Here is a 25642-nt window from a genome sequence, read left to right on the forward strand (position 1 = left end):
AGGCGACACGCTTCTTCAAACACCAGGCGGTCTTTACACGCCGGTTTCGATCGGATGTCGTCGTCTTCCCTAACCGGATGGTGTTTTGTAGAGGAAGTTTTGTTTTGCGAGTTTTCCCCCGTTTGTCTCGGTTGACTGGAGGTTAGGTTAATGCGCTTGAAAGAGCACGGAATGCTATAAGTGTGAACCGTGTTGACGCTAACCGACTAAGTGTTCAAGAGAAAGTGCTGGAAGCGGCGGAACTCAACAGAGAAACCCGATAACACCTTGTTGCTAAGCTAACGATACCCAGCTAGTTATCGCGGTTAGCGTTAGCATCAGCCTCCAGTGTGCGCTGTGTTGTAGGGGCTCTCTGAGCGAACGAAGCCATGGGGAACCGGGGCATGGAAGACCTGATTCCCCTCATCAACAAGCTTCAAGACGCTTTCAGCTCTATTGGTCAGAGTTGCAATTTAGACCTTCCCCAAATCGCTGTCGTCGGCGGACAGAGCGCCGGAAAAAGCTCAGTGTTGGAGAATTTTGTTGGCAGGTAAGTGAGTGTGGTTACACAAATGAAGATAACGTTTTGCATTTAGCTCACGGTGTGTTACAGCAGATCTGCTGTAGTCGAATTTTTAAATTATGTTTTTTTCTGATTGGCCAGCAGGTGTGATAGGCGTGGCAATGTCATATGACAGTGAGTCAATCTAACGTGAATTAATTACCAGCACGTAATTGTCGTAAAGCTGCTTTGATAATGTACAATAGCTTCCGGTCAAACACAAAAGTCTTATCTGGAAGTTGGAATCTTTTTTATGAAGTTTTTATGTTGGGTCTCTTACTTTTTATAAGTGCTGATTCATGGGTATGACAGTTAAACATTAGTAAACGTAAAAGTAGAAATAGAACATGCTTGTCCTTCACTTCGTCCTTGCATTTGTATGTCTTAAAACTGTGAGTAAATATCCATTGCTAGTTTTTTATTTATTTTAACTTTACGAAAAACATTTTACAATTAAGGACAGCAGGTGAAGTCTGCTCTGTCAGGTGATCATTGTGGTCTTGTTTTCCTCTGACTTTTTGGGCTTTTGTTCAGAGTGATTGTCTCCCCCATCGCTTTATTTATAGTTCCAGGTCACACCCAGAATGTACTACAGGATTTTCTTGTACCAATAATTGCTATTTGGCCTACAGCTAGTAGTTTTTGATTAGTGTTTTAGTGATTATATGAAAGTTTGTTGTTTGATAAGCATGCTTGTTTTAGATGTTTGAGTAGAGCTTATATTTATTCTATTGCCATAACATTATATTTCCTTTGAACTGAAAGCATGCAGTTTCACATTAATCTTCACCTTTTACCACAAGTTCATATCTTGAGCAGACACAACTTCCTTTACCCTCTTCCCTTTTTGCTTTTGGAGGTTACGCTGCTGTGCTCCTCAACAGGCCGGTCCTGTTGCTTTCTACCACATCAGCAGTGAATGATATCACCCTGCAGATAAAGAAAACAAAACCGCCTCACTCTAAAAGGAGCTTGTTTAGCAGGATTCCACTCCATTGAGAGACACTCAGTGAGTTTGTAACCCAACCCACACAGGGTCGGAACAATCATATTCAGGCCAGACAGAAGAGGAAGTATAATTGGCTATTGAGATGACATGCAGACTGGCTTTCCGTTGTAAACACACAGGCAAGAGCATGTTGTAACTGCTCTCGGGCATGAACATGCACACAGAACCTCCACTTAATACACATTAATTTTTTCCAGTGACTTCAGTTTCACTACTTGTGCTGGATTTCAGCTCTCTGCCTGTTGACATGCTAACTTAACATGCATCCATTTGCTGAAAAGTACCTTACTGATTGATATGCAGTGGCATTGACAAATACATTAACATGTCTGCGCTTTGAAAAAAATATGTGAGAGGAACACTCAAGTATTAGGCACCACTCTTCCCACACAATACAAAGTGAAGAAGGCACTCTGCCTGTTGCTGCCGTGCAGGCAAGCTGGTCAACTGGAACAGTAGAAGTCAAATAGCCATAAGGTTGAGCCATACTTCACCTGGAAGGGCTTGGGAGTTGCTGCACATTGTTATAGCAACAGGGGCGTTCTTATTGAGTTGACTCACTGTTGATTTACGGGTTTGTTTGAGCTCAGGAGTGGCTAATATGCAAACCATGTCATATGTTACACAAAACTGTAAATGTTTAGTGCTTCAGGATAATAAATTTTTGCTCTTTCTCTGTGGTGACATCAGACATCAACCATGAGCACTGAGCTACTGTTACTGTCAGTCCTGGTTGCGCTGTGTAAATGTTGCTGGTGAAGACAGGCTTCATCTCCTTTATCTCAGAGCTTGGGAATAAAAATAATTTATTTTATTTTTTATGAAGACAGTCGCTCCATACTAGGGAAAAACATGTCATTCACTGCATGATCCACAGAGCTTAATTGGTACTTTTCTATGCTGATGACATTATCTGATGGATACTATGTGACTTAACTTACTAGTTCACTACCTTTTATATTGTGCATGTCTGCCATTGCTCACCACACAGCAAACTGAGTTTCTGATTTAATTTCTTGGCTGTGATGGAGTGAAAGCAGGGGTAGATTGTAATTGCTGTGTAGTCTCTGTCTCTTCGTTGTACCACTCTCATGACTTTCATTGCAGACATGACCTTTCTCCCTATGGTTGCTATAGGAAGAGACACGTGCTGGTCTGCGTACTTTACTGGACAGAAGCTGATTGAAATATTTTGGCTCAGTATTGTCATGTTGTTCTGCCTTTTGTGGGGGTGTGGATGTTACATTACATTACATTGCATTGCATGTCATTTAGCAGATGCTTTTATCCAAAGCGACTTACAATGGATTTGAGTACAATCAGCCTGGGGTGGAGTCGAACTTGCGACCATCGCAACCTTGATGTCTTTCGCACACAGCCACTGCACCCCATGTTAAATGTGTTGTTGCTTTGTTTATGTTTGCCTCAAGCAAACTAAGGAAACCTGAGTTTTGTTGACACATTGAACATGTACAGATCCATATCCACTATCAAGAAATGTGTCATTGTAACTAGTAACGACAATGGCAGCATTTCATTTAGGTCGTGTCATGTCATAACACTGGTGCTGTGCACAGTGTTACACTAGAAGGGTTTACCGACAGAGCAAAATGGACTAGAACCACCATCAGCATTACTTATCGTATACTGTATGTCAAAAATATGAATATCAACAGAGCAAATGTCCAGGATATGAATAGTTAAAAGAAAAACTAGCATGTTTGTCTTACCCAGCTGCTGCTGGTATACATGATGTATGGCGAACATACTCTGAAGGACCTTCTTGTTATATTGTCAGTAACTTATACTTTTGTATTTATATTTTTATATCTATATCTTCTGTTTATATGTTTGTTTGTTTGCTGTATTGGAGCGAAAAGTGGAACCAAGTCAAATTCCTTGTTTGTGTGCACAAACCTGGCCAATAAAGTGGATTCTGATTCTGATTGAAATGATGCCAAATGAAAATAATTGAATGATATAAAACTTAGTTAACATTAATTTGTGCCTTACTCTTGAGTTATTTTACGAACATGGCTGCAGACTATTCCAGGCATTCCTAGGTTATAATGAGCTCACAGTTCTCTGTGTTAGCTGTACCATGTTGTGATGTCATGTCTCAGAGGAGAAACCTCATATCTAGCTCTGCAAGCTGGCCAGGGTGGAGGTTGTTATCTGATTTAGCATGTTACATGTTACGTCATTAACTAATAGTAAAGACAAACCAGGAGTTTTAAGTCATTGGTTTAATGCTGCATAGATCGATCGTTATTTTAAAGGGTTCATCCTTGTCAAATAAATAATTTTATGTGTCACAGCTTTTCTCTGACAGTAATGCTTGCTTTGCAGTGCTTCTTGGTGCCTGCCATAACAGATGGAGGTACTGGGATCGTGTTTGTAGCCACAATTATATGTTTGTTGTCACACCATAGAGACATAGGATATGTAAAACCAAACCATAGACACATTTTTGAGTTGTTTTACGCCCTCCAGTAAGACCATACATGACCTTAGAGTTTCACACAGTGGTTTCCACGTTCAAAAGGCCTTGCCAGGCTTCTGTACACCCTGCAGCGAATGGAGGATTTGGGTGATATGCACTGCCATGTTTGTAATGGGCAGAGGCTGTTGAGGCAGACAGGGGGAAGGGAGCTTGGCTCATTTGCTCACTCCCTTCTCTCCTCTCATGCTTTTGCTTTCCCTTGTGTTAGATGCAGGGTGGCTCACAGACTGATGCTCTTTGCTCGGCCATCCATAATGCATGAAATGATACACAATCTGCTCAGCCTCGTCTATCATTTACAGCGCATCAATAATGGAATCATGGCCTCGCATCTTTTCAATATGCCATCGCCACTGATGCAATTCAGTCTGTGAAGATCGACAGATTGAGCTCTTTCCTTATGGGGCAGACACTTTTTGAATGTGGGATGTAAAGTTCACATTCAAACTGTAATTACCTGCTTGGAATGCAAATACTGTCATCTCATATGTGCCTAAGTGGTAACCCTCAGAGTCCAGCAGTCCATATCATATGATAGTGTCAGTCGCAGCATCTTGGAGACGCAAGCCTACATGAGGGAGACTCCGCTCTGTGGAGTTTGAAACCCCTTGGATGCACAAAGTAACTACAGCCCCCCCTGTAAGCTGGCTCATAAATATTTGTGCCAGTGACATCTGTGCACTCTGAGCATATGTTTTCATCTGCAGGTAATATTAAAAATAAAAAGTGAGCTGCACTCAATCATGATCATTTTGACAGACTTGTGGTTCTAGCAATACAATATCAGAAATTATGTTGGGTTGTTGCTTTGTCAGTGATTTACCATTTGTTTATTCCATCCTGTTATTCCAACTGTTAATAAATTAGCAATGATTAAAATTGTTAAATAAATCAACAACTTTGTAGGGTATTAGGAGAGCGGTGACAGCGGCGTGAGGAGTGGTCATTGTTGAACGTATTTGAGCAAATTACGGGTTATTATAAATTTGTTCGAACTTGATTTCTGGATAAAGTAACAGCCCAATCTCCTTGCATTATTATGTACTGCATACATCTATATATTTATAGGACATTTAATACTGTGTATATTTTAGTGTGTTTGCGTCCGTTTCGCTTTGGTTCAGTTTCATGTGGGTTGACAAAGACAGAATAGGGACTTCTATGCTGTTGCCCATGTGGACAAATGCCAGCATGCTCCACATAATGTGCATGACACAGCAACAACCCTGCACCTCAGACCTGTGGATTTCTGCTGATGCACATCAGTGAGAGATTGCCACTTTTTCACCACAGTACCACAAGAATGGCAGGCACTATAGGGTGTGGCAGATCTTGTCTTCTCTCCCATCCTATGGCTGACGTATTGCTTCCAGTCCAGTGTGCCGTAAGCAGCCAGGCTGGGCAATGCCATGTAGTCTCCTCAAGACTGTTGGTCTGGCAGTGGGGAGGAAAAAGTGAATGCGGGCTTCTGACAGTGCCCTGCTTGGACTGGTGCTAGTGATTACCACATGTTGCAGAGCAGCGGAGGGGCTTTCTGAAATGGGAGGAGGAGCCCCATCTGAGGGCTGACTGAGCAACTTTGAGCATGTGGTGAAAAATTCCTCAGGTACAATGTCACTGTATTGGCAACAAAATAACAGTTGTGAGAAATATTTTATTGTCTCCTGTAGGAATTTTTCATCTCAACTTTCCGCAGTGTGTCATCTCATGCGTTTGAGAATCATAATCCAACTTGTAGTTGAAAAGATGCCATTATTTCATTATCACTTGTATTTAGCCTAGGTTAAAAAAGCAATGCGTGTCCCATGGAAGCCATGACCCTTCCTCTTTTAGAAGCAGTAAATCGAGCAGGTTGAGGAATCTCACCATGAGCAAATACATTTTGATGAAAAAACGCCACCTTACAAAATGATTTATGTTTGGCTTTTCGAAACAGTTTAGTCAGTTTTAATAAATTTTTGTGAACCTAGATAATTTACTGAAAGTCTGCATCATCTAAATGTTGGCTGTTTCCGCTGTGAATCAAAAATATATTCACATATCGGGGAAATCGCTTGGTTTGAACAAATTATTGATAATACGTTAAGCCAATGGCTTATGGTGATGGACCATGGCATCATCGATCATCAATACAGTTAAAATAAATTACTATATATGTTGTATTCTAATATAATATATTTTAGACATGAATTAGAGTGCAGAATTATTGTTGATGCAGCATTTATAAATTGTATTTCTGGAAGTTATTCAAATACAGCAGGACTGTGTGTGTGTATGAATTGATATTTTAAGCTCTCATGATGAGACAAAATTACTTTGTCACATTTGATTTGTTGTGAGACAAGTTGGAGGCGTGAAATTCCCCTCTGCCCATCAATGTACCATAGGGCACGTCCAGAGCAAATGGACATTGAGTGTAATGAGGAACTGACCATTCTGTTTTTTCTTTTTTTCCTCCTCTGTCTCTTTTTTTTTTTGCTATGAACGGTCTTTTTACCCAACATGTCAGAACCATGGTTTTGATTTCCTTTCTTTTCATCTGTCCTGCTTTTATAAATGATGTTGTTTTTCTTCCCGTCTCTCTCTCACCCAGGGACTTTCTTCCTCGCGGATCAGGCATTGTTACCCGCAGACCTCTCATTTTGCAGCTGGTCAACAATAAAGCAGGTGAGTGTCTCTCTCCTGTGCACCACCACATCCCTGTCTCCTTTCATCACTGCCCTGTACCTGGCCTCTCGCACACAGTGCCTCAAGCTAGGCACTATGTCTGCTATTCGCTGCCTTCATCTTTTTAATTTAATATTCTTTTTTTCTCTCCCTCTGCCCTGTCTTCCTGTGTGTCAACCTTGCTCCCCTGTTTGTCTAGAATATGCTGAATTCCTGCACTGCAAAGGAAAGAAGTTTGTTGATTTTGATGAAGTGCGGTCGGAAATTGAGGCGGAGACTGACAGGATAACAGGCTCCAACAAGGGGATCTCTCCCATCCCCATTAACCTGAGAGTCTACTCCCCACATGGTAATGGCCACAGGTCTTATTGTAAAACCCACACATGTAAACACTTAACTTTTCCCGTTTTAAATTCATGAATATGTAATTGCATATTTCGTTGTATCATCATATGATAGTACTGTATATGTATTACTGCTTGATATCTTTACTTTCCCAACAGAACAGCAGTGTTTTACAAAATGTGGAACTTCTATGCTGCTAGAACAACACTAATGTTGATTTTTCACTGCTGCGGTTTTATAATTTCACTTCTGTTGTGTTCTGATGCATTGCTGGGTCAGAAACAATTAATGGATTTCACAGTAAAAATGTGAATTTTTTTGTGTTCATTTCTTTTGTGGTGCTTTACATATTTACTTATAAATAATTGAACTACATCAAATGGCTGAATTTTTCAGTATCTTGTAAATAAGATGAAAGCTTCCCCTCCCATCACAGACGTCTGTTAAAGTGCTACATTAATCCCAGTAGTCTTGACGTTTATTGATATTTTTATGAATAGGAAGGAAAATTAATGTGACACATGGATAATAAAAACAGGGTTTTGTTTAACTTTCTCCATGCAAAAGAACATGAATAAACAGGATCAGCGTCTTTTATTGTGAATTCTCGCAATTAATCAAACATTTATTTGTCTCAAACCTCCACATTATCCGAGTTTCCATTCAAACGGTGTATCAAGTTAATGATGTGTCAAATTAAAATGCTAAATTGAAAATGAAATGCTTTTTCCATTTTTATAAAAAAAATATGATAATCTGTAGAAGGTCGTACTTGGATTTCACGTTTCTATTACTTTTTCCAATGTGGTTTAGTGTTGAACCTGACTCTAATCGACCTTCCGGGAATGACCAAGGTTGCGGTTGGTGACCAGCCCCCCGACATTGAGCATCAGATCAGGGATATGCTGATGCAGTTCATCACCAAGGAGAGTTGTTTGATCCTGGCAGTCACGCCTGCCAACACTGACCTGGCCAATTCTGATGCTCTGAAGATCTCCAAGGAGGTGGACCCACAGGGTGTGTAGCTTTCTCATTGCTTAACCTATTGGCAGTGATCAAACCCTCAAATACATTGTAAAATCTTTTTATTAATGATACCAAATAGAACTAAAAAAAATACTTTTACGCATTGCATATTAATATTCCAGGAAATATAATGATATTGAGTTATTTGATGTCATGTAGTTACAGTTTGTAATTTTGTGCAGGTCTGCGCACTATTGGTGTTATTACAAAACTGGACCTGATGGATGAAGGGACAGATGCAAAGGACATCCTTGAAAATAAACTGCTGCCACTGCGTAGAGGTGAGGAACATGATCACACACACACCACACACGGACACATTCAGGGATTGAAATTCTCTTTCTCAAGTGGAAGGGAGTTTGACAGTGAGCTTGGCAGCTACATGAAACTGTGAGATCTTGAATGTTGACTAATTGAAAGGTAAACAGACAATTAATGAACCAATGCAGTGTATCATGTTGGCTAAGGGCATGTACAGACAAACTTTGTTTTTCCCTGGCCACTTCTCTGCCTGTGTCCTGTTTACTAGTCAGTCACATCAGGGCTGTTCAGTGATATTTACAACTATAATATTACTTTTGATAAAAGCCAACATCAAAATCATACCATTACGGTTCTTAAAAGATGTGTGAAAAATGTTTATGCAATTGTTTATGCCGATGCAGTTGCGATAATTAACAACAGAATGTTTTAAATGTTGGAAAGCCAATAATTTAGTATTTTCTCCCTTTTGTTTTCCACAATTTATTTATCCTAAAAATCTTTACCTGCTTTTAATTAAATGCATTTTTTATTGTATACTTTATTCTCTTTTGTTAAGGTCCCCCATCTTGACTAACGGATACATCTAAATACGTTAAAGGAATGGGAATTCTAGTGGGAACGCTGGTGTCTGGTGTGACTATGTGGCATTTGAAAATGCTTTACATTGCTCACCGGTCAGATAGGAGGTGACCTTTTGAAGAATTAGAATAAGGGAGGTCAGGACCTCATATTGGGTCACTGCATTCGTGGGCAGGTTGACCATCACAAAATCTTGAGTGACTGTGCATACTGTCAAGTCACAGAAGAGTTAGTCAATGCACATTTGCATTTAAGAATAATTCCATTTGTGGACATTTACAGGCAGGACGCCTGACTCTAGAGTGACTGTTTTTCTTGCTATGTGCAGGTTATATTGGTGTGGTGAACCGCAGTCAGAAAGACATTGATGGAAAAAAAGACATTCGTGCTGCTCTGGCTGCAGAGAGGAAGTTCTTCTTGTCCCACCCTAGCTATAGACATATAGCAGAGCGTATGGGTACACCACATCTACAAAAGTCACTCAACCAGGTCTGCTACAAGCTTCTTTTTTTTTGTCTTTTGAAATCGTAAAATATGCAATTCTTTTTTCCATGTCATCAATTCTTTGCAATAATTGTACTTCCTTTTTCTGTGTCTAGCAATTGACCAACCACATCAGAGACACACTTCCTGGTCTGCGCAGCAAGCTGCAGAGTCAGCTCCTCTCCCTGGAGAAGGAGGTGGAGGAGTACAAGAACTTCCGTCCTGATGACCCGACACGCAAGACCAAGGCCTTGTTACAGTGAGTCATTCTGAAAAGTCAACATATGAAGCATGTAGTATCTACAGTCAGTTCGTTGTGGGTGAAGAACTTGGCAGCCATTTTGGTGTTGGCTGTTATGATGATGATGCAATACAGCAATACAATACATTATACAGTTATTGAAATTCAATAAAAAAATGTTGAGCTGAGTTGAAATATCTTGAATTTGACTAATCACTGCTCTGATGAAAGCTGCTTTTAAAAAGAGCACTTTTTGGCATGGATTTAAAAGGAAAGCACTTGCTGTAGCTAAACAATGGCCTCATCTCTCTTTTGCTCCACCCTTATCAGGATGGTTCAGCAGTTCGGTGTAGACTTTGAGAAATGCATTGAAGGCTCTGGGGACCAGGTGGACACCAACGAGCTTTCAGGTGGTGCCAAGATCAACCGCATCTTTCATGAACGCTTCCCTTTTGAACTCGTCAAGGTTTGTGTGCCTTGAAGAGTAGTGACATAGTGAAATATTGTTTTTGGGGTGGTAAAACTTTTGGGTTGCTAAACTCATTTTTTATCCTTTCTCCCCTGTCCCTCAGATTGTGTTTGATGAGAAGGAGCTAAGGCGAGAGATCAGTCATGCAATCAAGAACGTCCATGGTGTCAGGCAAGTGGAACAGAGACAAAGTGACACCCCAGAACTCGATAGACACCTGTATTCTGTTGTAATGGATCCTGTGCTCAAATGCTTTTCCTTTCTCCCCTCATCAAAGCGTTAATTCAACTATAATTCATGTATTTTAATCAAGCCTTGCCTCAAGTGTCGCTGCTCTACGTGATTTTCTCTATCCTATTTTCCCCTCTCTGTTCTTCCACCCACCCCTTTTTTGTTTCTGTCTGCTGAGCATTTAAGTATTATACGGTATTGCATTATATCTATCTCTGTCCACTGTGTTTTTGTTGTCACATGTTCCCCATTGACATTGTTCTGTCACATTTCATTTCTGGCTGTTGTTTACACCTGGTCATCTTTGGTGCTTTGTCTTGAATCCCCATATTGTGGTTGTCATTTTGTTCATTTTCAGTTTCTTTCCCATTGTCCATAAACATTTTTTTAGTCTCTTGTTTGTCTTTTTGAGTACTTTATCATCTGTCTATTCATTTTATTTTTTTGCCCTATGTGTTTGTTAACTGTCCCATCTGTCTGTCGCTGTGCCTGTCTTCTCTGTGAATCCTCAGAACTGGCCTGTTCACTCCAGACCTGGCGTTTGAGGCCATCGTGAAAAAGCAGATCGTTAAGCTGAAAACGCCCTGTCTCAAATGTATCGATCTGGTCATTCAGGAGCTCATCAACACATTCAGGCAGTGTTCCAACAAGGTACTGCAGGTGTCCAGCATCTCCCGACCCAGCCGAGACATAGGGCAAGGGACACCATGGGTGTGGCAAAGGGTATGCTGGTGGAGAACCTTAGCTGGGTGCTTTCTTCAACATCTCCGCTCATCACTTAAATTCTTGGATTAAATAAAAACATAAATGTTCTGTGCAGTTTGCCCTCAGCCCAGCCCAGTCCCGTATGCCCTGTGTGAAGGCAGCGCTGTCGTGTTGTGGAGTGTTGTGACGGTTGACGTGACATCATGGTTATGGGATGTTTCAGGGACTCGAACTGTCTGAGCATCTCGGGTGTCTGCTGGACAAGCTGCAGGTCTCACAGCTCTGTACTCGTAGCCAGGAAAATATAAAGGGGAGGAGTGTAATCTGTTTATATTTGGCTCAGTTGCAGGTGCTATCAATCTCTACCACAATGACCTAACTTCAGAGGAAATGGCTAGTCAGGGATGAGGATGTGAAAAACCTGTGGCTTGTCCCTCTCCTCTGCTTGATTTGTCTGTTAACACCTAGAAATGACTAACTAAACAAAGACTTTTTCTCTCTTTATTTCCTCTCTTTCTCCTTCCTGTCTGTCCTCTTTTCCCCCCCTCTTTCTGAATGTCTTCCTATCCTCTTCTCTGTCTATCACCTTCAAATGCAAATCTGATCCCATGACCCCCTCAGAACGGGGCTTTTCACCCCTGACCTGGCTTTTGAGGCGATAGTCAAAAAGCAGATCCTCAAACTCAAAGAGCCCAGCCTCAAATGTGTGGACCTTGTGGTGTGCGAACTCACCGCACTCGTCATGAAGTGTGCTGTTAAGGTAACCCAGAATACACCCTCTGGGATTATATCATAGAAACACAAAGGATTATTTCTCTCTAAATTACGTTTCTCTGTCTCTGCCAACCCCCTACACCGTCCGTGTCCCACTGTTTCAAAAGTGTTCATCGTTCCATACCTGCGTCTCCATATTGTTAAGACCGAACATCAATTTACATGTCACGTCTGACATTTGAAGCACAAGTCGAAATGTCCCACACTGTGTTTGACCTCAGCATCATCCCTTGTTTTTCCTCCCATTGCACCTTCCTCTGATCCTCCTCAGTCTGGGCAGAACGGAGCTTGGCTTCACTCCCTTACTGACCCATGTGGCAGACTTGCACTCTGCTATCTGCTGGAAAGGGAATGATATGAGGGGGAGAGTAGCCAGTGGTGTCTCCTGACCCAGTGGCAGCTAGAATTGTGTGTTTCCATAGCAACTGGGCTCCACTGCCATCTGGTGGACAGGGAAAAGAACTGCACACCATGAAATGACTGTAAATGCAGCTGTCTTTCCCTCCATATCTGGGGTTTGCCTCTGCCTCACCTCATTTTTCTTCACTTCTCCCTTCTCATCCAGTCTTCATTGATATCAAATATTATCAAGGTGCTACAATCAGCCGGAGATGACGGTTCAAAATGTTTGTCATGCCTACAAATTTAAACACCTATCATTTTGTCTAAAATATAAACACTTTATCTTGACCCTTTGAAAAAGCAGCTCTCCACATTCATTTGATGAAGTCATCCCTGGTTGACGGTGTACTGCTGACCGCCCTGTAGATCGATCACTTATTGGTAGTAAAAGTGTGATTTTTGTGTGTCTGTGTACGAGCGCACGCATTGGGTTGTAGTATGTGTGGCATTGAAGTGTCACTTGACATTCTCTTTCCTTTGTCTTTGTTCTTTACTTATTCTTACTTCTCTTACCTGTTTCTCTCTGATACTTTTTGGTAAGTCCGATAAAGCTCAAGCTCAAATATAAGTGTGTCTGTGTGTCCATGTTTAGTGCTGCAGTCATGTGTTGTGTTGCTTTTCAGCTCAACTCTTACCCCAGACTGCGAGAGGAGACTGAGAGGATTGTCACCACCTACGTCAGAGAACGAGAAGGGAAGACCAAGGACCAGGTCAGTTGCTAGGACGTTGATTAAACAGCCCAGGGGTTCTCGGGTACACAGGCTGGGCTGCGGTCAGGTCTTTGTTGATCTTTTTTATGTCCTCAGTTCAAATGTAGCTCCACTACAATATTACATTGAGTTGATGATGGTCTCACAGTAGTAAGGATTAGAAGTTAGAAATGTGACAAGCTGGGACATGGGAAAATCTACTGTTATCTTGAATAATGTGTCATCACATCTGCTTTACTTAACATTCAGAACTGAGCACTATAAAATCTGATGTTCTCCTGCAGTTCAATTCCAGTGCTTTTGATGTCCATTGCTAGATTGTGAGCTGTTTTCACTATGCTACATTAGATATATTGCAGCTTTATTTTTAATTCACAGTACTGATAATATTGGTTTGGCAGAAGATATGTTGCATCTCTATGTTTAAATTTGGCTTCAGATTCAATCTCTGTAATGGTTCAATTTTTCCAGTTCTCAAGTGTGAAATGTCAGAAGGGAGACTTTGTGTAAGCGGTGTTTTAATCGAGACTTCTCCACCCTAATTGTGATTTTCTGCCTCTAATTAAGGTTCTGCTGCTGATTGACATTGAGCTGTCCTACATCAACACCAACCATGAAGACTTCATTGGCTTTGCTAAGTATGTACACCCTTACCCCCCTCTTCTAGGCCAACTTACAGCTTGTTGCTCATGACCCTCATCTGAGATTTTGTGATCCCTGATTAACGATATGTTGTCTGTGTCTGGAGTACACTTATGATTCTCTAGTGTTTTAAGAGAGAAGAGTTTTAATACTGCATCTTTTAGGCATCAAGATCATGAATCACGTCACTTTGTGTAGCTTTCAATCAACCACATGTAGTAAACTGCAGCGCGTCAGTGGGCTATGTTTAGTGATCCAGCCACATCAGAGCATGTGTTTCCTTGTCGAGGAGGTGGATACCACAGTGATCGAGGTTGCAGTTGTTCCCCACCTCTTCCCCCTGCATGCAGTAATACAACTTCCCCTCCAAACAAAGTCAATCAAGCATGTGTGACTGCTTGAAAGATAAACTTCCCTTCTGCTGCAGGCTGTTTGACTTTCACTCGCAAGAATGTTTACTGTACCAATTGACAGAGCAGTGCTGATGTTTTCCTGCAGTCACTTGAAGCTGCTGTTACTCACTCAAAACTCATTTGCACACTGCAGAGGACTCACTTTTTGTTTGCTGTACGTCTGCGCAGTCTAGAGTTTCTAGCTGACTTTACAGCAGTATGTAGTTCGGAGAGGCTCCCCTCCACTGAGTGTCATGCCATTGGCTGAGAACAAAAGCAAACCCCTCTGTGTGTGTGTGTGTGTGTGCGTGTGCGTGTGTGTGTGAGGGTTAATGATGAGCCTCTGCATGGCACGTGGATTACTTTAGCCAGGGCTGTTTAACGGTTCTCATGACATCACTTGCAGTCTTGACTACAGAAGGCTGGATGATGGTAGCCCCCCAGTGTACAGCAACAACAGGTGGGCTGACAGAAAGGTTGTAGGGTTGTGTGAACAGTTTTGTTGAGAGAAACCGTTTTGAACCCTTCATGTTGTCCCGACCCCTCCTCGGTCCACTCTCACTGTCATGTATGTGTGAAGTAGTGTTATAATATATTACAATTACACCTGAAACCTTGAATTTCCACCCAAACCGATTATAAACATAAGAGACTGTATGACCTATGTCCCTCAAATATTGAGTGTGAATATTTTAAATGGGCTGTTTTGCGTGGTGTCACTGTCGTCAATATTTCTTGTCTTTTCTCTCCATCTCTGTGTAATGACAGCGCGCAGCAGAGGAACACAGCTGCAAACAAGAAGAGGGCCATACCCAACCAGGTACCTTTAATCACTCCGCTCTGGCCTTTTCACCAATCCCAGATTTAATCTCCCTTGACAGATGCCTCCCATTACCAGCCTATTAATCAACCATGCAAAAATAACTGACTCCAGCAGTGATTTAGCTCAGTGCCCACAATCTGTCCTGACCTACATGTTAATGATACTCCCCTGCACAATATTTTAATCGCTGACTTATGGCAAGTCTTTTGACCCCAACATAGTTAACATTGTGCTTCTCCTTTTCTGTTGCATTTAGTCTGATATTTTGAACCTGTGTATTTTTATTATACTGTATTTATTTTATAGAGACAGTGCTGCTCATGAGCTTTAGACACTGCAGCCAGTGAGGGGAGAGTGGCATTAAAGAACCTAACAAAGACTTTGCTTCTCCACTTTTTCTAAAACAAGTGTTTGTATACATGGCTGTTTGCATGTGATCCAGGCATGATTGTTTTAGAGCACCGCAGCTATTCATTTCAGAATAATGTTGATTGGTTTGTTGCCTTCCCATTTACTCACATGCATCTTTTGTATTGCAAATCAGAGTGTGCATGGACCCTGCACCTTTCAACTGAACAGCAACTATGACATAACCAAATTGTGGTATACTTGAAGTAATTCTAATTGCATGTAACTCTCTTGCTCTCTCTCTCTCCCTCTCTCATTTCTCTCATCACCTGTCTTTCTCTGGTTGGATTTCCTTTTTCCTCTATTGTTTCTCTCCTTCAAACTTGTCATTCTCATTCTCATAATTTCTTCACACCCCCTTCACCTGTTGGCCTTCACTTCTTCACCCTCTCCTCTTTCCCATCTGGCCTTTATTTCTCCCTGCTTGCTCTCATATTTCTTTTACTTTAATTTTATACTGCCCCCTCCCCTTTGCTTTAATCCCCTCCTCCCCTTCCTATAACTGCAGGGTGAAATTCTGGTAAGTACCTCACAGATTTTAAATGCACCCTGCCAGGGGGGGCAGCAGTGGTAGGCCATGCTGAGGAACTGAGGCCATCACACAAAGGTCAGACCGATATATTGAGGGTGGAAAAGACACTGCTGCGATATCACAGGATAAACAGTTGAGTCCTGCAATTACAGGAATCAATACCTTTCACCATAATAAGTTGTTCTGCCCTTCTGCAGCTTGTCGGACTGGGAGAGGTCCATGAGGAGAAGGTAGAGTCTCCAGACTGATGATACCGATGTTTGATCAGCTACCAGTAATTTGGACTGATCAAACTGATGTTTAACATCTGGCACATTTGATCTCCTTGTTTTAATATGACATTAATTGTCTTCAATTATACACATCTGTGTTCCTACTAACATTTTTATTCCAACAAGATATGAATTATCCCCATGGTACATAATTTAGTGTAATGTGTGTGTGTGTGTCTGTATCTGTGATAAAAACCACAGAGATAAATCTTCCACCATCGACCGTCGGCTTCAGTTCTGACTCGTCTCTGGTTTTATACCCCTGCTGCTGCCTCACGCATGGTGATGCAAAAGTTTGCCTTATGAGAATCATCCTAAACATTACCGGGAACAAAATGATCAAATGAAAATCATCAACACAAATAACTCTAGGAATCTTTGAAAATTTCCATTCATTTCTATCTTTTTTTTTTTTCAGTTCAAATGCATGTTAAAAATCCACTAATAATATCCACCGTCTTTTTCATATGTCAACCTTGTCACCAGGTCTCTACTTGTTCATTTTGTAAATAGAGCTGATTAAGATTTCCTATGGTGACTTTTTTCTTTGCTCGCAATCCAAACAAATTACAGCAAGTCTATCTCGATTCAATCATTTTAATGTCGATTTAACATTTTTTTCATTCACCAAATCAACACAAGCATCACTTACATTTACAGAAAAAGATTTTAATTACAATTGTCAACCTGATAGAAAAGCATTCCAGCATAAACGTCTGCTCTAACACTTCTTACTGACTTGAGTCCGTTGTATTTAAAACTCCTTATTTCTGAAAATTTAAATTCTGTCCTCACCAAGGTAAACTAGCAGTTTAGCTCCTATGCTCTTGTCTCATCTCCCGCGTCTGTGTTGGCACTCACGTTAATGAACTCTTTTCTTCATTACTCACACCAGTCCTCTGCTGGGTTGAATTCAGAAGAAAGATCTGAATCTGGCATTTCTGCTTACCTTTACTTGGCTTCAAGAGTGCTCTTTTTACAGATTGTTTCCCCCCTTTTTTACTTGATGTGCATGTGAGTGCATTTGAAAAAAAGATGGTGAGACAATAGCAAAGAGGGCTCCTCTAAAAGGCATGTCTCATTTCCCTTAGGTTGATTCAATTATCCCGGCCTCTTGCTCTGATATGTTTCCTCCCCCTCCATCTCTCTGCTTTAACTTTTCACTTTGCTCTTCAGATTTGTAGCACCACACGTATCCTTCTAACTCCATTTGACTACTAGCTCTGCATTTCATCTCATCATGAATCTTTTCTCCTGCTTTACACCTGTCCGTCTCAATCACTGTTTTTATTTGATATTTCCCATGTATCGCCTAATTCCAATTAACCCACTAGCCTTGATTTTTAACTGCCATTACATAGACTAGCTTTTACTGACCTATTAACACTAACATACTACTGCCGCCCTTTGTTTGGCTCTGTTTGGGCTATCCTGGCCTGGACGCCGTCTGGTCCTGTTTGTTGATTAGAATATTCATTTTCTGTAGAATGAAAAAAGATCTGTATTTTCTAGCTGAGTGTTCTAATTATATTCACTTACCCATAATGCTCACGGTATATAACACTTTCCTGTGGTCACTCCATACTCATTAGTCATCACGTTTTACATTTAATCCACACACTGCAAGCATACTTCATATTAAAATTACATTACACACAAGAGATTAATCTTTTGATAAGTGTGATAAGAGAAAATAAATCAGTGACCTTGCAGGTAAGTAGGTAGAATTTTATTAGTGTTAGTAAAATGCAACACTATGTAGAATCCTTATGTTCCAAGTGCATAAATCTGATTGATAAATCTGTCCATCCTGGTATCCCTCTTTCCCTACCACCCTTCGCTTTCTTCCACATGTTTGCCTCACTACAGGTGATCAGAAAAGGCTGGCTGACCCTCAACATCAGCATCATGAAGGGAGGCTCCAAGGAGTACTGGTTTGTCCTGACTGCTGAGTCCCTGTCTTGGTACAAAGATGAGGAGGTAAGAGGAGGTTTTCTTCCAATGTTTTATTATACTGGGATATGGCTAACTAATAAATGATGACAAAGCAGCACAGAGACTAAGTATTGCAAGTGAAGATGTGGTGTCGTCTCCAGTAGTGGTCGGAGGAGTGTGTGTCCCAGCCCAGCCTAACCAATGTGCAGACTACTGTTCAGCTGTAGCCGGATGAACAGGTAGTCTGAACACTGGGCAGACGGGGGGGTTAGGACTCGCATAGGAGGAAGGACCCAGAGGTCATTGCAGCAGCAAGGTCACTATCCTAGGACAGTAGTACAGAGGGCACAGACAGCAAACATTACGCCATTAAACTCGGTGAAATACACGTGCAGATGAAAAAAGGCAGCACACATGGAAACAGCTGTGGAAACTGAACCAATACTGTGTGAAACACCACAAGATATTTTCATCTTATTAAACATACCATGTATTGTTGAATTCCGCTTACCATGAAACTATAACTGACTCACATAAAATCTAGATATGGTTTGAGCGCATTTCCTCTTGAGAAATGAAGTGCAGACTCAGCAAATTCAGCTTTTATGTTATAGACGTTTTCAAAGCTTTGACTCAAAGACTTGGAGAGCAACATTCTGAATAAGGGAAGTACACTGACATCAACTGTGACTTCAAATGATCTGATTATTTCGCTTCTGACTAAATTTAAATGACCGAATGACCTAAAATAAACATTTACCTCCAATGATCAAGAGCACTGTAATTTCCATACTCACTGCTTGATCCTCTTCCTGAGGCCTCAGTCATGTCCATTCTTTGGCAAAATGTGAAGATCACTCCAAAATCGCTGCTAACTCCGGTCGAGTGTGCTCGACGTGCTCATACGCCAACTGGAAAGTGCATATTTATGTCGACCACCTTTTTCCGAAAAAGAGGACGAGAGAGGGAGGATGGCGGAGGCAAACTGACGTGGCAGGCGGGCTGAAATGTTCCAGCCGGGATCTGACTTTGGAATTTGCAGGAAATCGTACTGGGTTACGGGGGCCGGAGGGGGTGTGATTTTGTGTGTGTGTGTGTGTGTGTGTGTGTGTGTGTGTGTGTGTCTGTCTGTCTGTCTGTCTGTCTGTCTGTCTGTCTGTCTGTCTGTCTGTCTGTATACAAGTGTGCGTGTGAAGGTGCTTGTACTATTGTATGGTTTTGTATTTGGGCAGTTGGTCATGTTCAGGAGTGCATGTTTATGCACACACTTTCGATAAATGTAGGTTCATGGTTGATTGTTTGTCTTTGCACGTGCAGTTCAGTGTTGTGTGTGTGTGTGTGTGTGTGTGTGTGTGTGTGTGTCGCGGTGGGGGTGTGTGTGTGTGTGTGTGTGTTCGCGGTGGGGGTGGGGGATTGTGCGGAGCTGCGAGTGATGTAACGGTTTGGGCCTGTGCCGCTCTCTGTGTTAGTGCAGACGTAAATGCTTCCAGATGTCTTTGCTCAGCAGCGAAATCAGGCGCCCCCTCAACCCCCCAGAACCCCCTCATGCTCCTCCTTTTCTCCCTCGCCACCTCCTCCTCCTCTTCTTCGTCACCATATATTTCTCACCACCAACTTGGTGTTCATCCACATAGAGGAAATGCATTCCATTGTATCTGCTCATTGAAGTATCAGAGCAGCCAACTGCTGTTTTTTCCCCCCTCCAGTACCAAAATATACATGAATGTTAACTTTGATAAAGCTTCTTTCTGTCCTGGGTTCTAGGTTTTGTTGTTTGTCTGCTGTCAAACTTTCCCTCTGTGTGCCTCACGTTAGGAAAAAGAAAAGAAGTATATGCTGCCTTTGGATAATCTGAAGCTCAGAGATGTTGAGAAAGGCTTTATGTCCACAAAGCACATCTTCGGAATCTTCAACACTGAACAAAGGTCAGGGTTATGTTATTTTGACCTGTGTGAATGAACATTACCAACCTTAACTTTGTGTACTCACTGTGGTCACTCCTGGATTTGCCTACACAATTGTGTTGTTTTATGTATGTAGGAACGTGTACAAAGATCTTCGACAAGTAGAACTGGCTTGTGATTCGCAAGAGGACGTTGACAGCTGGAAAGCGTCCTTCCTCAGGGCAGGAGTTTATCCGGAGAAGGATCAGGTATTTGGGCTCTAATTTGTGTTTTTTGTCTGTTTCTGTGACCGCAGTCATCATTGCTACTTCCACACAAATGAAATACAAAGGTGTGTGTATGTATGATTACTGTGTATTTATGCCATGTCGCCTTTTTGTGGTCTCCTCAGGCGGAAAATGAAGAGGCTGCTCCCGCCGACACTTTCTCGATGGACCCACAGCTGGAGCGACAGGTGGAAACCATCCGCAACCTGGTGGATTCGTACATCAGCATCATCAACAAATCCATCAGAGACCTCGTACCCAAGACCATCATGCATCTCATGATCAACAGTGTAAGTCCTTTGCAGCACGCTCCAGCCAGCAACAGTTTTCTCTAGGTTCTGAATCCTTGATCCTTCAATTGACTTCCTCTCGGTTTAATACCTTTGTGTGACTGTGCTGACAAATAAGCAAGTGACTAATTTTGCATAGAGGATAGACGTTGTATGCTTTAAGCTTTGCAAGCTTTTCATGTTTACAGTTCGGTTGCCTTTATACAGCCAGTGTAGCACCCTAATAAGGTACGTGATAAACCAGTGCACCGTGCTAAGATCAAATGAACTCTCTAATTAGGTCTAAATGTCATCGCACCGTAGAGCTTTGATGAATAGTGTTTAGTTAGTAGCAGTGTTGGCTGTTTTCATATAACACACTATCACCAGCTTGAAGGCACTAATTATAACAGAGTTTGTCATGCATGTCCACTGTGACTTGGCCACTATCCATTTATCAGCTTTTATTTTTCTAATGAGCTCACTTGATGCTCTCACACACACACACACACACACACACACACACACACACACACACACACACACACACTCATACAACATTTGCACCATTGACCACTTAGCAGCCGTCTGGCCAAGATTTTATTTCAGGATCAAGTTCTGTAGCGCTAAGGATTTATTTTCTGTTGCCGTTCTGTTCTGTTGACTTCTTTAAACTGCATTTTACAAGGAATTAACCTTGTGATTGTTTCTCTTTTAACCAATTTAAAGTGCTCCTTTCTGTTTTTTTTTTATGATCTAAACTTCCATTTAGGCGAAGGATTTCATCCACTCAGAGCTGCTGGCCTACCTCTACTCATCTGGGGATCAGAACAGTCTCATGGAGGAGTCAGCTGAGCAGGCCCAGCGTAGAGATGAAATGCTGCGCATGTATCATGCCCTCAAGGAGGCGCTGCACATTATCGGTGACATCAGCACCAGCACTATCTCAACCCCAGTACCCCCACCAGTAAATGATACCTGGATACCAGAAACTAGGTGAGAGAGATACAGTAACTTGCATGTAGTTCACTTAGCTTTAACTTTATGATGAAGTCACGCAACACGTTTGAAGCACAATTTCAGCCCAAAGATCGGACAAATGTGGGCTGTCGGCACCCGTGATGAGTGATGAAGTTACCACAAGTTGTCTTTTGTGGGGTTTGAGACACTGATGGCCCAACCTGTCCAAAGACGTCCTATCTCTTCTGTGTGGCTGCAGTAGAGAGGCTGGCTGCGCTTTATTTCTCGTCGATGTCAAAATGACATCACACACCATTTCAGGTGTTCACAGCAGGGTTTTCTCAGCTGCTACACCCACTTTTCTTTGCTGTAGGCACATTTGATAAATGATGGCCAGTGTCATCACAGGCACCAGTCCGTTATGTCTGTCTGTCACGTCACAAATGATCACAGAGTGTCACATAGTGACCGTCATTACTGACTGAAAGATCTTGTAGTCTGTCTTTTAGCATCAGGTGGAAGTGACTGAATCTGATGACACGTGAAGTTTAATTCCAAGTATGTTTTACATACTAAACTAGACTAAGCTTTTGCCTTCTCTATCACATCTACATTAAAGCGGTCAGATGTTACAGTCTGCAGGGGGAATTAATACTGTGTGATTATGGAAAATTAAACTGACATTATGATATTCTCCTCTCAGCCCTTCCTCTCAGCGTAGGCCACCCCCTGCAACAGCCCCGCCTCCCTCCCGTCCACCCGCTGTTCGGGGCCCAACACCAGGACCACCCATGAACCCCTCCCCTGCCTTTGGAACCCCACTCAACCCCTCTCCTGCCTTCGGAGCACCACCAATCCCCTCTCGCCCAGGCCCGCCCATAAATGCATACAACAGCAGTATGGATCCCTTCAGCGCACCGCCTCAGATCCCCTCCCGGCCAGCTCGTGTCCCACCCGGCGTTCCCAGGTATGACTTTGCTAGATGATGTGATGACCAGTGTGTTTGCTTGTGATGTTTTTGTTTCCTCACCCTCTTTCTTTCAAGAGTCACAGGGACCGCTTGTCATTCCTCACACTCCACTCCACTCCCGTTCCATATAATTTCTTTGCGTTCAGTCTCTTTTCACCCTTGGTTGTTAGGTTGTCTCTCTCATCCTGTGACCTCTCATCTTCCCTGTTTTCATGCTGTTGGGTTGTTGTAGTTTCTCCACTGTCTCTTTGTGACTACATCTCAGTCTCTGTTCTGTATCTTCTCTCCCCGATGTAGCCGAAGACCCCCCGGCGCTCCTTCTCACCGGCCCACCATTATCCGCCCTGCTGAGCCCTCCCTGCTAGACTAGACCCGTGGCCAATCCCACCTATGTGTGTGTTGTTTTTGTGAGGGTGTGTGTATCTGCACACAGTCAGGTGGTGGCTTGAGGGGAGGGGCTGACTGATAGCGGTGTGTAAATATGCACCGTCCAGCCGTAATAATGTCTATTCAAGCAATGTTAATAAGCTGCTAATACTGTCTTTATCAGTGCACATGAACGAAAGAAAGCCCTTTACCACTTGAACATTATATTTGATTGCTGTGGAAATTGTATAATACAAAACAAATCCCAGCAGATCAGTGAGATGCATTAGCTCCGATCTGTAGGAGACGGTGTGTCAAATTCAGGCCAAGGGCTTTTTTTTTATTGTAATAACTGCTTTATTTCCTCTGTCAAGATTCCTTATAGAAGCCCATCAAATAATTTAATAACTGATATAGGCTGGTTTTTCTCTCCCCTCCATCCACCTTTTTAGATTGGCCCACATGCCCAAGTGTAGATAACTGTGTAATGCACACATAACCGGTTGTTATTGTTCACCGGGTTTTCATTCTGAAAAACGAAAGCCCCTCATCACCGTTTTCTTTTTGGAGGTGATGATTGCGTTTCCGTTTTCCTTCCTCGTTATATTTTATTTGAGTGACAACGTCCTTTTTTAATGACCACGATAAATGTAGCTTTAAAAGAAAAAAAGAAAAAAATGAAAACCTAATTACAGCAAAAGCAACACAGGAGGAGACACAGGGTGTGCGACTGATGGAGTAGCTACAGATTTTCTTCCACAGTGAAAAGAAAGATGTCCAGATTGACCATTATAATCCAAGCACTTCGAACCAACCTAGCCTTACAGTAAATCACTCATAATGAGGATGATGTAGTCCGTTACCAGAACACTATGCACAAAAAACCCAGGAGCGGCTGAAGAACGGCTGCACTTTGAGGGAAGCTTTTCTGTAGTTAACGCCTTGAATTTTAATCCCTTTAGTCTCAGTTGGACTCAAATGAGGCCGTCAGCCTTCAAGTAGACTTTATTCATTCCTGTTGATTTGTTGATTCATATAATACAGAGAACACACAGTAGGATTTTCTCTCAGAGAGAATAAAACTGTGAATTTTATCAGCATAGTATGAGGCTTAATGGAAGTGGCTCATCTCTTTCTGGGCTCAGTTGTCAATTAAAAGAGAAAAATTGTATATAGGTCGACTATATGGGGGAAATTAGCACTTGTATTACGTTTAACTGCAGGGATGATGATGATGATGATGATGATAGAAATATAATTTAATCAACGGCCAACATGTCAAAACACAACTGTCGGTGTCATCATTGAAAGCACTAACACTGTCATTTTATTAGCTTTGGATGTAGGGAAAACGATCCGTGTTCTCCTGATGCATTATTTATAACCGGGGCATTTGTATTTTCTCTTTGCGACTTGGCTGCCGTTGTATCAGCTGTGTATAGCGCTGTGCTCCTCAGCTTCTACTGGACTGTTCTTTGAGATTCTGCTACAGGGATTACTGCTCCAAGTACTGTCTGAGTGTGTTCAACATACACAGTTGTGATGTTTTGATAATGAGAACTTTTCTTTTGTTTGACCATTTAAAACCAATCTTAAACATTTGTTGGTGTTGAGGGTGAAACTGCTCAGGCGGGGGGGGGGAGTGACATTGGGTTGGATGTTTTACACTTTTTGGTTTGATCGGTAGATGTGAACGGGTGGCGGGTGTTGTGGTGTACAGAGGCACATCCTGTCTTGAGAAGCTGTCTAGACATGGCACCATTCTCGCCACAGACAATTGAAACTTTATTAGACGACACAAAAGGAGAAAAAAAACATTTCTCAAAAGAACATGCTTAAGACAGAATGTGCCTCTTTTTTTATTCTTCCTCTGCATTGCTCCACAGGTCTAGCTTTCAGTGACAGTGCTAGAGAAACAAACTCATAATTTGAAACGACTGAAGAACCATTTCATTTGATCTTTCACAGACCTATGCTACACAAGGTTTTATCAGAAATTATAAAAATTATTACTGCCTGATTTTTTTTTTCTCTCATGCCTGTCACTGCAGCCTGACCTTGAGAAGCTCAGATTGTAACCGCCCTGTAAAACATAAGTTTGTGCTCTTCCTCCTTCCTCTTTCCCTCCCCCTGTGTGGATCTGGTGGAAGGGGTTGGAAACCAACCTGTAAAAGAAAAAAAAATCTTTCTCTTTTTGTTTTACAAACCCCTGTCAAGTGCCGCTGTAGCAAGTAATTGATTTGAATAAACAAAATGAACTAATTCAAAAAGGTGAAAAAATAAAGAGGTGTTGTGTACAATAAAGGGACTGGCTCTGGTGGTTGGTGTCTCCTTGTGTCCTGTGTGATGATCCACTCTCGCTCGCTCTCAGATAGTATCTCTGTAGAGACCCTCCTGTGTTTTCCTTGTCTGCCTCTTTATGTCTTATCCAATACAGACTGACATAGACCAGCTCATGTTCCTATGGCAACCTTCTATTTGCAGGCTGCCTGCTTTAGAGAGACATTGCTCACACAATGGCCACTGTTCTCTAGTGCACATGCAAAATTTCTCTCCCTGCAAAAACAGGTTTGTTGCTGTTGTGTTGTCGGTGCCTATAAAAAATAATTCATGTTTTATAGTATTGAATTAAATTACAGGAAATGTGACATTGTCATACTGATAGGCTCTGTAAAGCTGCATTATGTAATAGTTTAGTTTTCTCTAGAGTTTGTGATAATCACTTAACCTCATGGTGTGGGAGTGAAGTATTGTTTATGGTCGCTCTTTGTGTGTGTACACACATTGTACTCACGCAACACACTCGTTGTCCAAGAATTTTGACCCTGACATGGAATTGAACATCAAGTCTGCCACCTCTGATTACCTTGTTAGTATGTCGTCCAAAATGTGACAAAGTCAAAGGTTAGTATGTCTTCCAAAATGTAACAAAAAAGTCATAGGTTAGTATGTCT

The 25642-nt window shown here is 41.9% G+C and overlaps 1 protein-coding gene across 4 annotated transcripts; it reads left to right on the forward strand.

Annotated features, from left to right (window-relative positions):
* The first annotated feature begins 79 nt into the window (after nt 1-79).
* Nucleotides 80-25008, forward strand: dnm2a (dynamin 2a). 4 transcript variants are annotated; one of them, XM_044051850.1, is made up of 21 exons: nt 82-529; nt 6647-6720; nt 6920-7069; nt 7879-8082; nt 8274-8372; nt 9263-9423; nt 9534-9676; nt 9989-10124; nt 10231-10298; nt 10871-11009; nt 12863-12949; nt 13517-13587; nt 14752-14803; nt 15723-15734; nt 17888-17998; nt 19769-19878; nt 19994-20105; nt 20249-20413; nt 21165-21388; nt 22056-22319; nt 22620-25008. In XM_044051850.1, the coding sequence occupies exons 1-21, from the start codon at nt 369-371 to the stop codon at nt 22690-22692; spliced, it is 2616 nt and encodes an 871-aa protein (XP_043907785.1). In that variant the 5' UTR covers nt 82-368; the 3' UTR covers nt 22693-25008. The 4 variants fall into 4 exon arrangements, with proteins under 4 accessions (XP_043907788.1, XP_043907785.1, XP_043907787.1 ...); XM_044051852.1 differs by lacking the exon at nt 15723-15734 and adding an exon at nt 15944-15976; XM_044051853.1 differs by lacking the exons at nt 10871-11009; nt 15723-15734 and adding an exon at nt 11685-11823 and having other exon boundaries at nt 80-529.
* Nucleotides 25009-25642: the final 634 nt, after the last annotated feature.

This window comes from Solea senegalensis, linkage group LG19 (genome assembly GCF_019176455.1).
Source record: "Solea senegalensis isolate Sse05_10M linkage group LG19, IFAPA_SoseM_1, whole genome shotgun sequence".
Taxonomy (NCBI): Eukaryota; Metazoa; Chordata; class Actinopteri; order Pleuronectiformes; family Soleidae; genus Solea; species Solea senegalensis.

Bases quoted from the DNA above. Each gene is read 5' to 3' on its own strand.
- dnm2a (XM_044051852.1), top strand. From the start codon at position 369: ATGGGGAACCGGGGCATGGAAGACCTGATTCCCCTCATCAACAAGCTT. The intron at 9,677-9,988 runs GTGAGTCATTCT...CACCCTTATCAG, and splicing joins AAGACCAAGGCCTTGTTACA to GATGGTTCAGCAGTTCGGTG. The intron at 10,125-10,230 runs GTTTGTGTGCCT...CCTGTCCCTCAG, and splicing joins TCCCTTTTGAACTCGTCAAG to ATTGTGTTTGATGAGAAGGA.